Here is a 15,128-nt window from a genome sequence, read left to right on the forward strand (position 1 = left end):
ACTCAGACTCGATTTTGTGCGTCTCAATAAGAATCATTTGTTGATATAGCACAGCAGCGCAGGAATGATCCAATGCTTCGAGATCGACCCTATATTTGTATTTTACGGGCTTTTCGTGGCCCAATATTCTTTTGGTGAGTTCAAATTCATCCATTTGTGTGAAAATAATAAGATGAACGTAAACATGTTGCAGCCTGCAGGCATTTGAGACATATAATTAAATTACCATACCATATATATAAGCGTGATCAAGTATACAATAGATCGTGAATAAATTATAATTATAAATATATATATACAAGTCTAAAAAAAACAACAAAAATATCAACCTTACTCACCGTCACTTTATTATTTCACTTCATATTTTTCTTTTTTTAAAAAAAGATCAAGAAATTAGAAAACATATCAATGTCACTTTGAAAAAATATACTAAATATTCAATTAACAAATAGCAAACTATGATCTAGAGTTTACCACATAAATGCATGCCTAGTTAAAAATCGCAAATTTACATGCTAAAATTACAAATTTTCTTCGTATCTTAAAAGACCATATGGTCCACATTGAAAGCCAATTTTATACACATCAATTTAAAAACAGCATCAACAGTATAATAATTCACAGTCACTTTATTATTCCACTTCAATTTTGAACGCAAAGAACGTCCCAAAAAACAATTTGGGGAACGATTGAAATTGAAATTGAAATTGTTTCTGAAAAGGATATATTATGTGGGATCAAGACGCATGTGCAATTAATTAAACAAATTGTGCGTAAGCAAAAATATTTAATGCATTCCCCGAATTTGGCATTGACTCGCTTACCATCTCCCCACACCATATCTTTCCACCCATTTCAATAATTTAATTTAATTTTTGTGTGTGTTTGTGAGCTATCAAGCTAGTTTGTTTAGTAACAATCATTAATATCAAACTTATGTTTCATTATTTGTGCACCACATGATTGTGTGTGGGGTTGCATGTGTGGGTATATATATCTAGTCAAAGGTAAATATTAATACATCTAAAAAATTTATACATTTTAATTATAATAATTTATTTGTATACGTGTGCTATTATATTCGTAATTTTATACAAAAATTATTTATGTCCAATCAAGTGAGTTTTTTTTTAAAAAAAATATGCTTATAAAAATATATATTAAGTGTTATCACAATTAAAAATAATTTTAGATTTTTTTTCAATTTATTAATTTTATAGGTTGGTTATATAATTCAAAATTTGAAAGCGTGTGCATATACACGACTACTACGTCTATTTTGCCTTAGGCAAAAAGATGCAAAACGCGTTTTTTGGGCCCTCGTAGCCTTTAATGTTCACTTCGTAAAAGAGACCTTTTTCACGTTTCCGCGTTGCATGCATGTGATTCTTTATCCACTCTATTTCTTTTAATTAGTTTAACTTAATTAATAGCTGAGACTTACGCAATAACACGGCATTTATTGCTTTAATTCCATTATTCGAACCAAACAACAAATTATTATGCTTTAATATATATGTATCTTCTCAAAATTTGAGTCTTAATTTCATTAGTCCGATCCTTTTGTTTTAATTTGTTTAGAAAAATGATTTTATTTAATTAGATTGCGATTGGAGCAAATAATATACATTAATTTGATCAAGTGAGGGTTTATAACATAGAATTTCAAATAACCATAATTTTGTTTTAGTTTAAAATTCTTGATATGACTAAAATCATATATAAATGGTAATAAAATTATTTTAAATTCAAAAAATTAAAAAAAAATACATATATATACGAAGGATTTGAATCGTATATATCTTGATTTCAAATTCGCCACCAAAATATAAAACAAAAAAGCTTACAGAATTTATCTGTGGTGAATTAAGTTTGGAAGACACTTCATTATTATTCTTGGTAAAAATATTTGAGCATTCATTTTCCGCATTTTTCGATTTACTTTGCCAATCTCGATCGATAATAATATTATTTTCCCATTCGTTCTACGCATTTTCATTAAAAAAATATTGAAACTTGGATCCCAGTGTAAAATACAAACAAAATTAACAAATTTCACAAGGATTTCCTTTGGTTGTGAATTTTATAAATTTATTATCCTTATTCATGATGATAAGTTTGCTAATCAAATTATTCATTCATTCATTAGTCTTACACATTTTTTTATAAAAAAAATGCAATCTAAATCATGTGGCGAGCATATAAAATGGAATCTATCTTTGGGTTAACAGATCTAAAGTAAAACAAAAAGAAATGCTATAAATAGTTCTGTTTCGCAACAAATTATATATTCTTCACTGCAAAAAGGAGAAAGAAAAAAGTCAGCAATTCTAAAGCCATAATTCGAGCTATCTTGGCTTGATTCAGGTCCTAGAAGCGAAATATTATGTTTTTTTAATAAAATTTCTGTATGGAGATCTAAAAAATATATCAGAACAGATTGTTTAAATAAAAAAATATTTATCGTTTGGTATTTTGAAAATTTAACAGTACTGTTGTCCTTTTCTAATATTTTTTTGTGGGGGCTGTTTTAATATCACCGTCACATTGCTCTTTATTTTTTTTTTTAAAAAAAATAACGATAATAATGGATACGTTATGACACAAATAAATTATTTGGGTTAAATTATCTATTAATATCCATCCAGTTAACTGATCAGGTATAAAGGCTAAGTTTGCAAAACTCTCCAAATAGTTCAAGTCCTAGCTAGCTCTTACCCGCAAGATACGTTTTCTATTACGCGTCAAATGCTTTTATATTTGAGACTTTTTATCAAATTAACTGTTAATTTTGGGCATCAGAGCGATTTTTTCGACATCGTTTTCGACGTCACTCCCTTATATTTTTTCATGATGTAGATAACAACCAACACCAGAGATCGGTTAAGGATTTACTGAAATGCTAGCTGCATGCTCATATATGATCTGATGACCCCAAATTTTCACGAATTGGGAACTATCATTTTTTTTTTTTACTCTATCAACTAATTTTTTTTTAAAAAAAAGCAACTATATATATATTTTTTCAAATTGATATTCCATTTGTGAATGGCAAGTTACACTTTTTTTTAAAAAAAAATAAGAAAAAGAAAAAGGCGATTGCGATATGATCTATTTTGCAAAAAAGTAAAAGAATCCTTTAGTCGTAAGTTGTAACACACAGAAATCAGAATAGTCCGTCCAAAAACAAACTGTGTCGCACTTGGCCACCGACACTGCCCCACTCCATACACCCCCCCAAAACATGGCTTCAACATACATATCACCACATCATTAAAAATGACATCTTGAAGCTAAATTATTTATCTTCAACTAATAAATAAAAAAAATAAAACAATAAATAAATAATTAAAATCCAATCTATATTATCATGTTTGTATGTGCTCAATATATATATATATATATCAACATGTTTTTAACTTTTTATTTGATGGTTTCGACGGAAGCATATATGCTAAGAATTAAGCCATCCAAATATTCGACAAGACATACAGGATGATGGTACATTTTATATGTTGTATATATAGAATCTCTATGCTATAAAGTATATATTCGGGAAAAAACAAAATTTCATCCAATTCTTCGTCAAACTTTAATATAAATTAATTTTATGAAATAAATCTTCTTCTCAACTCGTCTAGCAAAAACAAAATAAAAGAAAAAGAGTGCAATAGACGACCGAGTCCAAAGAAAATTAAACCCGGCCCGTCCTTTAATGCTCCCAACCACTAGCCCCCCACCTTACACACTAGAAGCCATATATAATATTATCATAAACAAATGGCGATTCTAAATCGAACCCCATGAATCATGATCCACCCTTATTTAATGCCACACTCCTTCTTCACTTCCACTCACGTTAATTTGTTTGATCCTTCAATCTAGCTAGCTACTAATTTCCTCCCTTCAATTTCATATCTGCATGCTTAAATTCATAGCACACATTCCGTATTATTAACTTGCCACTGCAAAGTTACAATATATATATGCAAATGACAACTGTGGCTTTCTCCAAGATTTTGTTCTTGGTGACTCTATGTACTTTAGCTGGTTTCGGGAGGCCGGATGATCACGTGGGGTCGGAGCTGTTTTACGTTCCGGCGTCGGAGATCGCGAGTTCGGTGACGTTCGCCATCGACTTGATCCGGCAGGTGACCTCCATTCTGTCGGACGTCGCCGGCATATTCGGTGACTTCCGGCTGTCCAATGCCGTCGCCGATTGCCAGGATTTGATGGACTTTTCTTTGGATCAGCTGAGCTGGACCCTCTCCGCTTCTGAAAACCCAAATAGTAACCGTCTTTAACTCTCTTTCTTCTTCTTATTAATTATTATTTTTTTTTTTTTTACAACTGGCCCCTATTCTTTATAAATTCTATATATAAAGCTCATAAAGTACTGAAATAGTACTGGAAAACATGTAGGAGCTTGCTTGAATCTTAAAGGACGAAAATTGAAATAACACAATGGAGTTATAATACTGATGTTACGTGCGATATATATGTGCCAACTGCCGAGCCGGATGCAGGAGTCCACTTCAGAAATTAAAATCGAATGCTTAATGTCTTTTTTCTTCAATAAATAAATGATCATATGGTCAATTAATTTTTTTTTTTTAGAAAAAAAAAAAAAACAACATCAAAATGTAAGGAGAAAAATATCTAAACATATTAATTAAAGGTATTAATTTCGAACACATAAGTAAAATATTATAGGAAGCTAGCCATTATAAAGCAAGAAAATTAATTTATTAGCTGGGGAAAGGTTTCCCGGTAGAGCAGCGCACCCGGTTCTAGCCTATAGGCTAGGTAGGCTTATCGGACTCGGGTTTTCGAGTATCATAATGAGACAACCCTTTGGGGTTCTAGAATATGTACAAATGCGAGAGTTTACCGTTTACAAATATATATTTACTTTCAGTAGAAAAGTAATATTCTATAATTATAATTTATAAGTGTATTAAAAACCCTGCAGGCAAGAGTAACGCCACTGGGAACTTGGGAGCTGACATGAAAACATGGTTGAGTGGAGCCATGGCAAATCAAGAAACTTGCCGAGAAGGGTTTGATGGCACTAATGGAATTGTAAAAAATCTAGTCGCTGGAAGCCTAGACCAAGTTACGTCACTAGTCTATGACATCCTCTCAATGGTGAAACCAACAGTACCCAATTCTCCACCTAAAGTTGGTGGCATCAAAGGAGGTGGCAAAAGTGCTGGCGGCGGTGGAACTGGTGGTGGTAAGGGTGGCGGCGGAGGAAGGAAACTTAGAGCCATTGATGAATTCCCATCGTGGGTCAAAACCCGTGACCGTAAACTCCTCCAAACAGCCAGTGGTTCCGGGGCGGACGCGGTGGTCGCGGCCGATGGGACGGGGAATTTCAAGACCATCAAGGATGCTGTTGCGGCAGCACCTGAATATAGTGCAAAGAGATACGTGATATACATCAAGAAAGGTGTTTATAATGAGTATGTGGAGATCAGTAAGAAGAAATGGAACGTAATGATCATCGGAGATGGCATCGACGTTACTGTTATTACCGGTAACCACAACTTTGTCGATGGATGGACAACATATCACTCCGCTACATTCGGTAAGAATGTAACAATATTCTTTAATTAGATTTTATAATTTTTAATAGTATACACTAATAATATGTTTGTAAATGTTGCATGGACTCTTAACCCTTTTTTTTTAAAAAAAATAATTTTTAAAAGGTCTGACTCATGGGGTCGATTTTCTTGACATGATCTCTAATTCTTTCCTCCATTAAATGCGAGGTGGGATTTTAAATTTTATTGGTAGGAGTTTGAAATTGTGTACGTAGCTACACGTAACATTTAATAACGTACGTACCGGGCTTTATAACAAATTATTAATATATCTAGAAAAAAGATCGGTAGCATTGACATCTATGGGATGTGACATTTCCCGTGGCATGTTGGTTATAATTTGTGAATTTAATGTATAAATTTGATCATGTCTGATTTCAGAGACCGGATATTAAGTAGTATTTTTCATAATTCAGAAAACAATATTACGTGTCCTCAAAAAAAGAAAACAATATTATATATCATGGACCCACGAGGCCATACTTTTATTAAATAAATATATTATTAAATAATTTTAGAACGATGTTCATAATAAATAAATAAATAAATCATGATTTTAAAATATCTTTATGATATTTCAAACTTTTTGAGGAAATTAAATACACGTGGAGTTAAGAGAGCACCATTTTTTCAAAATTTCCCTCCGACTTTTATGTGTGCCGTTGAATCTATCATGCATCAAGATTGAAACCAAAGAAGCATTCAATTGTTTTAATAAATTTTGGCAACAATTTTCTGATTTCATGTTTAATAATTGGTGCATGTGATTAATGCAGCTGTGAAAGGACAGGGATTTATAGCACGGGACATAACATTCCAGAACACCGCCGGGCCGGAGAAGCACCAAGCGGTGGCCTTCCGGTCCGATTCCGACCTCTCGGTGTTGTACCGCTGCGGTATTAGGGGTTACCAAGACACATTGTACGCACACACTCAACGTCAGTTCTATCGAGAGTGTCAGATCACCGGAACCGTCGATTTCATCTTCGGGGACGCGACGATCGTCATCCAGAACTCTATGATCCGAGCCAGAAAAGGCCTCCCGAATCAAAAGAACACCATCACGGCCCAGGGCCGGAAAGAACCGGTCGAGAACACTGGATTTTCGATCCAATTTTGCAATATTTCGGCCGAAGGAGATGTCCTAAACTCTCTAAACTCGACATTGACTTACCTAGGCCGACCGTGGAAATTGTATTCGCGGACGGTTATCATGCAATCATATATTAGCGAGGCCATTAGGCCGGAGGGATGGCTTGAATGGAATGGGGATTTTGCTCTGAATAGTTTGTATTATGGTGAGTATATGAACTATGGACCGGGGTCCGGTCTAGGGGCTCGGGTTAAATGGCCCGGTTACCATGTTTTTAACGACTCGAGTCAGCCGAGTAATTTCACGGTTTCTCAATTTCTACTGGGAAATACATGGCTGCCTTCGACCGGGGTGAGGTATACATCCGGTCTAGGGGTCTGATTTTACAAATTTTGGGTGTGTTGGGGACATCATATCATAAATGTATTAAGTTAATAGTTGAAGACAAATTGATTTATAAAGTACTATTTGTTGTCTATTTGGCATGTATACTAGTTACTATCTTGATTTTTTTTAAATATGTTTATGTATCATGATACAATAGATGTCTCAAGTATTATAATATAGTATAGATACCAACTAAATCAAATACACATTTTCGAGATCGAGCCAGACTTTTGAAGAAATTTGAGCTCGACAACTCGTTTTTCTTAGGCTTCAACCCACTCCGGTTCGAACCGGCTTGAACTCTACAGTCGAGATGTGCTGTGATTTATTGAACTTGATATTTGTATCCATTTATCTATATATTCTGATATTCTTGCACGTAAAAGTTGAGCAAAAATAGAAAGCACTATATCTATATGCACTAAGTTAGGGGCTCATAATCATACCCAAACAAAAGACAAAGCGTATTTAGAGAGAGAGATTTATCCATCATCCATTGTGTTAACCAAAAACAGAACAGGAACAATTTTTATTGAAATCTCCTGAAATCTCTCCAATCCAGATCTCATTTGCTCGAGCATCACACTTCAATGGCGTTTCATTCATATCACACAAAAAAAATGCCAACAAAAACATCGGGAAAAATTTTAAAACAATAACTATTAAACGCATTAATAACAACAAAATCCTGCCTTGGCTTCTTGAGTTGTATGTAGCCAAGGCAGAGAATTTTCTATACCTGAAAAATGGCATTCCAAGATTTTGATCTGATTTCGCAACGTAAGAAACAAGAAAGACAGCAAAAGATTAGGAGGAGAATCACCATTGCGCTTTCTTCAAGCGTCGGTGTTCTTCTCTTGGTTGCTGCTGCTGTGTGCGCTGTCATGTACGAGAAAAATCAAGATTCAAGTTCGAACCAAAGTCACGGAACCCCTTCTCCTCCAAAACAAGTCACCACGGCTGAGAAGGCCGTGAAATCAGCCTGCGAAGGGACGGATTACAAGCAAACGTGCGAAAATAGCCTTTTGAAAGCAGTCAAGAACAATGCCACTATCCAGCCTAAAGATATCCTAAAAGCCTCGTTTGCTGTTGCCTCGGAGGAGATTGATAAAGTTATAAAACAAGCCTCGAGTCTCAAATTCAACGACCCTCTCAAAAAGGCGGCATTTGATGATTGTTTAGTGCTCCTAAATGATGCAAAGGAGGAGCTGAATAGCTCGATATCAAGCATTGAAGGGAAGGATGTGACCAAGTTATCATCTAGGACGCCTGACATTAACAACTGGTTGAGTGCCGTTCTATCGTACCAGCAGACGTGCATCGATGGATTTCCTGAAGGAGACGAAAAGGCCAAGTTTCAGAAGTTTTTGAAGACATCAAAGGAACTTGGAAGCAATGCTCTTGCTATTGTGTCTCAATCGTCCTCTATTTCTTCCATGTTCCAAGGTCCTCATGATGTGAAACGAAATTTATTAGCTGTGGATGATGATGGATTCCCATCCTGGATCAATCCGGATCATCGAAGAATGTTGAAAGCCGACACTACGAAAATCACTCCAAACCTGACGGTGGCAAAAGATGGCAGTGGAAACTTTACTACCATTTCTGCAGCACTGAATGCCATTCCTAAGAAATATACAGGACGGTGCGCTTTCGTGTATTAGATATTCTTCGTCTTTGCTACATTCACATGCCTTACATGTTGTAAATACTTTCCAATTTGCTTGAAAATGCAGTTATGTGATTTATGTTAAAGAAGGTATCTACCAAGAAAACGTGGTCCTCACCAAGGAAATGGTAAATGTCACAATGTATGGCGAAGGATCTCAAAAGAGCATAATCACTGGAAACAAGAACTTTGTAGATGGAGTACCAACTTTTCAGACTGCTACTTTTGGTACTTTAATCAGCAAGATTCATTTCACAATAGTATAAATCCAGTGTTGTGTCAATTTTCTTCATTCATTTACAGCTGCTCTAGGGGAAGGATTCATGGCACAATCCATTGGATTCCGGAACACCGCAGGCCCCGAAAAGCACCAAGCAGTGGCTTTAAGAGTCCAAGCTGATCGTTCCATGTTCATCAACTGCCGAATGGAAGGATTCCAGGACACCTTATATGCTCAAACACACAGACAGTTTTACAGAAGCTGCTACATCACGGGGACCGTCGATTTCATATTCGGGGACGCCGCCTCTGTTTTCCAAAACTGCATGATCTACGTCAGAAAACCGATGGAAAACCAGCAGAACATTGTCACAGCCCAAGGCAGGCTTGACAAGAGGCAAACAACAGGGATTGTGCTCCAAAACTGTCGTATCTTGGCCGACGACAAGCTGGAGCCCGAGAAGGCCAAATTCAAGAGCTATCTTGGCAGGCCCTGGAAAGAATACTCGAGGACTATTGTTATGGAATCGGAGATTGGAGATTTGATTCATCCCGAGGGATGGATGGAGTGGAGCGGAGATTTCGCGCTCAAGACCCTTTACTACGCGGAGTTTAACAACAAGGGCGCGGGTTCGGATACATCAGGGAGAGTTAAATGGCCAGGCTACAAAGTGATCAAGAAGGAAGATGCCATGAAGTTCACTGTTGGTCCATTTTTACAGGGTGAGAGCTGGCTCAAGAGTGCAAGTGTTCCGGTTCGTTTTGGCATGTCTACTTGAGATCCTCATATAATTAAATTTCTTGGTTTAAAGTATGGTTGATTTAGGGGCAACATTTACTGATCATATATTTGTGTTGAACTACACATGCACTCGCGTTCTAACATGATTAAATTTTTATACATCAACTATAATTTTGATTGTTGTGAGTGAAAAATATATTGACGTGGTTATTGGAAGGTTAGATTATTGAGCAGCAACCTATAAATTTTTTGAAACATGCCGATATTTCTTTTGATATACACATCATTGGTGGTCATAATAGATAGGCAGCATAGTAAAACTTTACATATATATTACCGTTGATAAAACAAAATGATAATAATTTATATAATTATCACAAATTATGTTTTCCTTTTATTTCAACACACGGGTGGTTTTATTTTAACGTGAGATCCAACGAGAAATATTGGTCGGAATTCCAACTACATTAATTAAAAAAAAACCATGAAAACAAATAAATTAAATGTTAGGAATCAATCCGAAATTTGGTTATCGAGAATTCACAAGGCAAACGAAACACACAGATAAGAACAATAATCCCAGAAAGCAGATAAAACCAACGCACACAGATCAATCAACCAACTCACGCGAAAGAGACTAAACGACGCAAGTATTTACGTGGTTCGACAATGAATTTGCCTACGTCTACGGGAGAGCAACACACACACTTTTATTAATCACCAACAGAAACAACCAAGCTCAAGAACAGAGCTTATTACAGAGATGGACTCACACAAACTATCAAGCTAGATACAGACACAATTCAAGTTTAAAGCCTTGAATTTTTCCGCTACAATCTATGCTTAGTTTTCTCCTCCGAAATCTCTTTTTTCTTATCTCACAATATATTCTGAAGAATTTTGATTTTCTGTTATTCTCGTTGTGGCCAGCTTCCATCTGCTTATATAGAAAATTAGACCGACTTTCATCTTGGGCTTTAGGTCAACAGTAACTTACGACCCAAATATAAAGTCAACCTGGTCCAGCCCGATAAACCTTCATTCATCAGTTTGATCTGCCCTCGTATTTCGATCTGCATCGATCTGCCTGCAAGCTTCCAGCTTTACGAAAACTTCATCTGACTTCTAACCAAGTCACAATACTCGAGCAATCTATCTGCATGAACTCATCCGAAGACTCATCTAACCATCACATCGATCTGATTCCAGTATACGATCTGGGCCATGAACTCATCTGAACACCGAGCTCATTTGATCTGTACTATTCGATCCGATCTCTTCTCTATTTCCATTTAATATGATAGAAGCATACTTCAACATTAAAGAACAATATTAATGAAATAAACTTGAAACAACATGAGCAAAAACAGTGTCCCTTGTCAAAGCATTAGAACTATATATATCCATGGTTTAGTTTATATTTCAACTCACATTAAACTATATGTTTTCGAAAACAGCTTTAGGCAAACATTTTATAAAAAAATAATATGAGATGGGTCCAAATCGATTGATTTTTGATGTCTAAATATTTTTTTTAAACCTTAATCTTACTTAGACATTATGATGAAAGAATCTAAGTGCCACTTGTACGCCGCCGGTATTATAAACCATGTAAGGTTCCAAAAAGGTTGACCAGTCCAAGAAAATTTTTTTTGTCCGAACAGTAAGATGTTCGAGTGACATAAATTTTTATCAATAACTGTCGTTTCATAGAAATACATCAATTTCTTGATAGAGTTAAACTGAAACTCCAATGAATTCTAAATTAATTTACGTATGATTTTTTAAACTTTCATTAAAAAAGGAGTATAATAAGGGATACCAAATGAAGTCCAAATAATCGTATCACAATAATTTCAGTGGCCACCCGTGCCAGGAACGCAGCAGACCTCGAATCATCACTGGTTTTTTTGATCTCATAATGACAAATTGAATTTAAACTTGTAATAATTGACCATTCAGCACCTTCGTAACGCGCAATTTATGATGGTAACTTGGAAATTAATTATTAATTATTGAGTTAGTAAAGATGTGAGAGTACATATTATAAATTGATGTGATGTGAGTCATGTGACAATTAACTAAACATATATGGCGTGCTAGCCTAACCCAAAAATTAAAATTTAAAATATGTGTAGTTTGGTAAATGACTTGCTTGTATCATATATTATAACTGAGTTACCCACCAATATTAATCTCACAATTTTTAAAGTTATCTGATTTGGCGCTGTTTCCTAATTCCTATCAAATTCGATCATAGATCATGGTTGCTGCAGATGCCAAGTCAAAATTAATTCTAAAGGTAACAGTTATTTTTTAATCGAAAATTGGATATTAGATTGAATAAAAAATTCTACAAGTTTTCACTAATCAAATAGATCATAAAAAGGGTAAGAGAATTAATAGGTTTTTTTAAAAGAAAGAAAGAAAAGACACACCCACGTCTCTTTCTTTGGAAAAATGACATCTCCAGTGGATATTCTGGTTTCTACATGATAAAATACGTTTTCCCAAAAATTTTGAAATTTAGAAACCCTGTCTTTTGTCATAATAAATTGTAAAGATTATTATATTATATTATTTATTATTATTTTTGTAAAAAAAAAAAAGAAATACGAGAAGAAATAAAGAAATGCTCAGAATATTTGGGGGGAAATGTCGAAATTTAAGCGAAAGTACCAAACGTCAACCTTACGCAGAGAATTGGGGATTTTTTTTTCTTTTTTTCTTCCCTTTCTCTTTTACCTTTTCAATATCCACGAATAGCCTAATTTCTAATCTAGCTCGTTTTTTTTTCTATATAAATAGTCTCGTATAAGTCGATCTCACAGTTATATATAGGGGTAGATTTTTTGTATACCGTATAAAAAATATTGGTATGAAAAAAATTAATACCGATACCAATATCGAAATTCTGAATTTTTTGTATAAAAAAAATCCATACTCATACCGTATAGATATCGAAAAAAATTCAATATACCAAAAAAATATTTATATATCGAAAAAAATTCGATACAATATCCCAAAAAATCGATATTTTGATTCGATATCTCAGCCCTAATTTTATACATTAATAGATGACTTCACATAACTCATATCTAGCTAACATGAAAAGTAATACTTGTAACATAAATAATACTACTGTTTCATGAGTCAAGTTGAATATAAAATTTATGTCACAAAATTGACACATAAAATTGTAGTTTTTGTGTTTTATCAAATACCTATATACTCATGCTTTGGGTTTGGGGTTTCATTTCTTCCGTGGACAATCAAATACTTTGTTTTTAGTTGTATACATAAGTAGTCGATCTAACTTTGGTTGATATATAACAAAAAAAACAGATAATAATGTTATCTTTCATGACATACGTACGTATGTACCATAAACCGTTGCTGTATAAATATTTGTAACGTATAAATAATATTGTTTGGTTTATAATTAGATGAGAAGATGAAAGATACATATATAATATATAGATTACTGCAAATTAATTCATGTGCATGGAAAACACAATAATTTAAAACATTACTATGAATTCAAATCTTAATACTTCGAAGTAAGAAAGAAAGATAAAATTTAGGAATTTGGAGCTTCTGTTGTTTAATGGTCTCTTCGGCACCACATTCGCTGCCAACCAATAACTCAATTCTTCTTATCGTTTATTCTGATCTTTTTATTCTTTTATTTTATTTACTTTTATGCTTCTCACCATTTATTCTTTTATTTCTTGTTTTTTTCCTCACTTTGTATTTACTTTTGTGAATAGCGGAAAACTAATTTTATGCTTTCCTCAAACTGCAGGATGCTAAAAATTTTCCAATTCTCCCCAATTAATTATTATATTATTCTATAAAAGAAAAAGAAAAGAAATAAACTGATTTTAATGTCATGAATTGCGCTCATCATAATACATAAAATACCATGTCATGTAAAACTTGCTTTAGAATATTCGGTTCGATCGATCTCGCACGGAACTAATCTCATGTACGAAACTTTATATAATTTTTATTTATTAATCAAAACGCATGAAAATTCTGGTTTACATTTATTTTTAATTATTAATCAAAACGCATGAAAATTCTGGTTTACATCTTAATTAATTTCCTCTTCTTCTTTTCACTGAATAAATAAATTAATTAATTGCATGCATGCATGCCTCTAATATTATAATTTTCTTGAGTAACTATTTCTTGTTAGAGTTTTCTCAATTATCATGTTTATACAATATATGAACATGATAAATAATATGCGGAAGCAAGATCGAGCGTTACCTCCAGCCATCGAATAATTTGTAAGTGTGCTGCTTTTCTCTCCAGTTGAAGCCTTCTAAACACTCCAACTCTCTCGCAGATGGTGTATTTGTGTTGTTATGAGTTGTGTATTTAGGGACCTCAAGAGCCTCGGTATTTATAGGCAAATTCTCATACCATCAATGAGTTCGGGAGCACGAGATTCAAACTAAGTGTGCGTTGCGTGTCTCACTTTTCTGAATATGAGACGCCATGTGCACAGTGTTCAAGTATGGCGGCATCGGTCGTCACCGCTTCCGTCATCGTATATATCTCGTTTTAATTATATGTCATATTTTCTTACATTTCTCAGTTCAAAATGTAATCAAATTAAGCAAAGCATTAAATGAATATTTAATCTTGTTTGAACATGAATTTGTAAGTGACATTTTAATAAAGTGACACAATAAGGGGCCATAATTTATCTCATGTCCTTACTGGAAGCAAAGCAACTCCATCTATTCTCTAATTTAACGAATCACGTACTTTCTTCATAAGAAACCTCAAACTATCATGTTTTTAAATTCTTACATAATAAAAGGACATCAAGGAACCTTGGCTGTTGTGCTTCAGGTGCAAGAGAAAGCTGCTTTGCAAAAAGAGAAATGTGAAGTCATAATATAAAAAATATTAATTTCCGTCAATGATATGGTTTTTTATTTTTTATTTTTTGAAACAGTCAATTATATGGTAAGATTATTGGATTCACTTTGATTTATAGTGTTTCCATTGTTTATCCGTGATACGGGTTAACCATACTCATATTTATAATAATAAATAATATTTTTGGCATAAAATGTAATACTTTTTAATGGATAACCAATATAAGAGACCCGCCTCAAAAATATGATTCTTGAGATTATCTCATAAGATTTTTTATCAATTAATTATACAACAAACGCTCGTTAATAAATTTTAAATTTAATAATTAATTTTTTATGAGTAAAGTTTGATGACGCGAATTCGGTCCATAAAGTTGTGCGTGTGGTGGCATGGACCTTCATCACTATTTGGGCCAAATTAACGTGTCTCTATTGAAAGCCCAATCGATGCCAGAGGATTCCAGGCATTTCAATTAAATAATTGATAGAAGAATTGAATCCGTGGAAAGTTTAA

The 15,128-nt window shown here is 33.9% G+C and overlaps 2 protein-coding genes across 2 annotated transcripts; both read left to right on the forward strand.

The window, feature by feature from the left end:
• Nucleotides 1-3,724: 3,724 nt before the first annotated feature.
• LOC140880733 (pectinesterase/pectinesterase inhibitor PPE8B-like) lies at nt 3,725-7,180 on the forward strand. Its single transcript, XM_073285426.1, has 3 exons — nt 3,725-4,290; nt 4,973-5,590; nt 6,386-7,180. Exons 1-3 carry the CDS (start codon nt 3,987-3,989, stop codon nt 7,081-7,083), a joined length of 1,620 nt encoding a protein of 539 aa, XP_073141527.1. The 5' UTR covers nt 3,725-3,986; the 3' UTR covers nt 7,084-7,180.
• A 554-nt stretch (nt 7,181-7,734) lies between these two features.
• LOC140880732 (putative pectinesterase/pectinesterase inhibitor 45) lies at nt 7,735-9,944 on the forward strand. Its single transcript, XM_073285425.1, has 3 exons — nt 7,735-8,734; nt 8,826-8,986; nt 9,062-9,944. Exons 1-3 carry the CDS (start codon nt 7,836-7,838, stop codon nt 9,754-9,756), a joined length of 1,755 nt encoding a protein of 584 aa, XP_073141526.1. The 5' UTR covers nt 7,735-7,835; the 3' UTR covers nt 9,757-9,944.
• Nucleotides 9,945-15,128: the final 5,184 nt, after the last annotated feature.

This window comes from Henckelia pumila, chromosome 2 (assembly GCF_033568475.1).
Source record: "Henckelia pumila isolate YLH828 chromosome 2, ASM3356847v2, whole genome shotgun sequence".
In the NCBI taxonomy this organism is placed as follows: Eukaryota; Viridiplantae; Streptophyta; class Magnoliopsida; order Lamiales; family Gesneriaceae; genus Henckelia; species Henckelia pumila.

What these genes read in the sequence shown, in the direction of transcription:
- LOC140880733 (XM_073285426.1), top strand. Translation starts at nt 3,987, where the DNA reads ATGCAAATGACAACTGTGGCTTTCTCCAAGATTTTGTTCTTGGTGACT. An exon ending in CGCTTCTGAAAACCCAAATA is followed by an intron (nt 4,291 to 4,972) that starts GTAACCGTCTTT and finishes AAAACCCTGCAG; the next exon opens with GCAAGAGTAACGCCACTGGG. An exon ending in ATATCACTCCGCTACATTCG is followed by an intron (nt 5,591 to 6,385) that starts GTAAGAATGTAA and finishes TGATTAATGCAG; the next exon opens with CTGTGAAAGGACAGGGATTT.
- LOC140880732 (XM_073285425.1), top strand. Translation starts at nt 7,836, where the DNA reads ATGGCATTCCAAGATTTTGATCTGATTTCGCAACGTAAGAAACAAGAA. An exon ending in CCTAAGAAATATACAGGACG is followed by an intron (nt 8,735 to 8,825) that starts GTGCGCTTTCGT and finishes TTGAAAATGCAG; the next exon opens with TTATGTGATTTATGTTAAAG. An exon ending in TTTTCAGACTGCTACTTTTG is followed by an intron (nt 8,987 to 9,061) that starts GTACTTTAATCA and finishes ATTCATTTACAG; the next exon opens with CTGCTCTAGGGGAAGGATTC.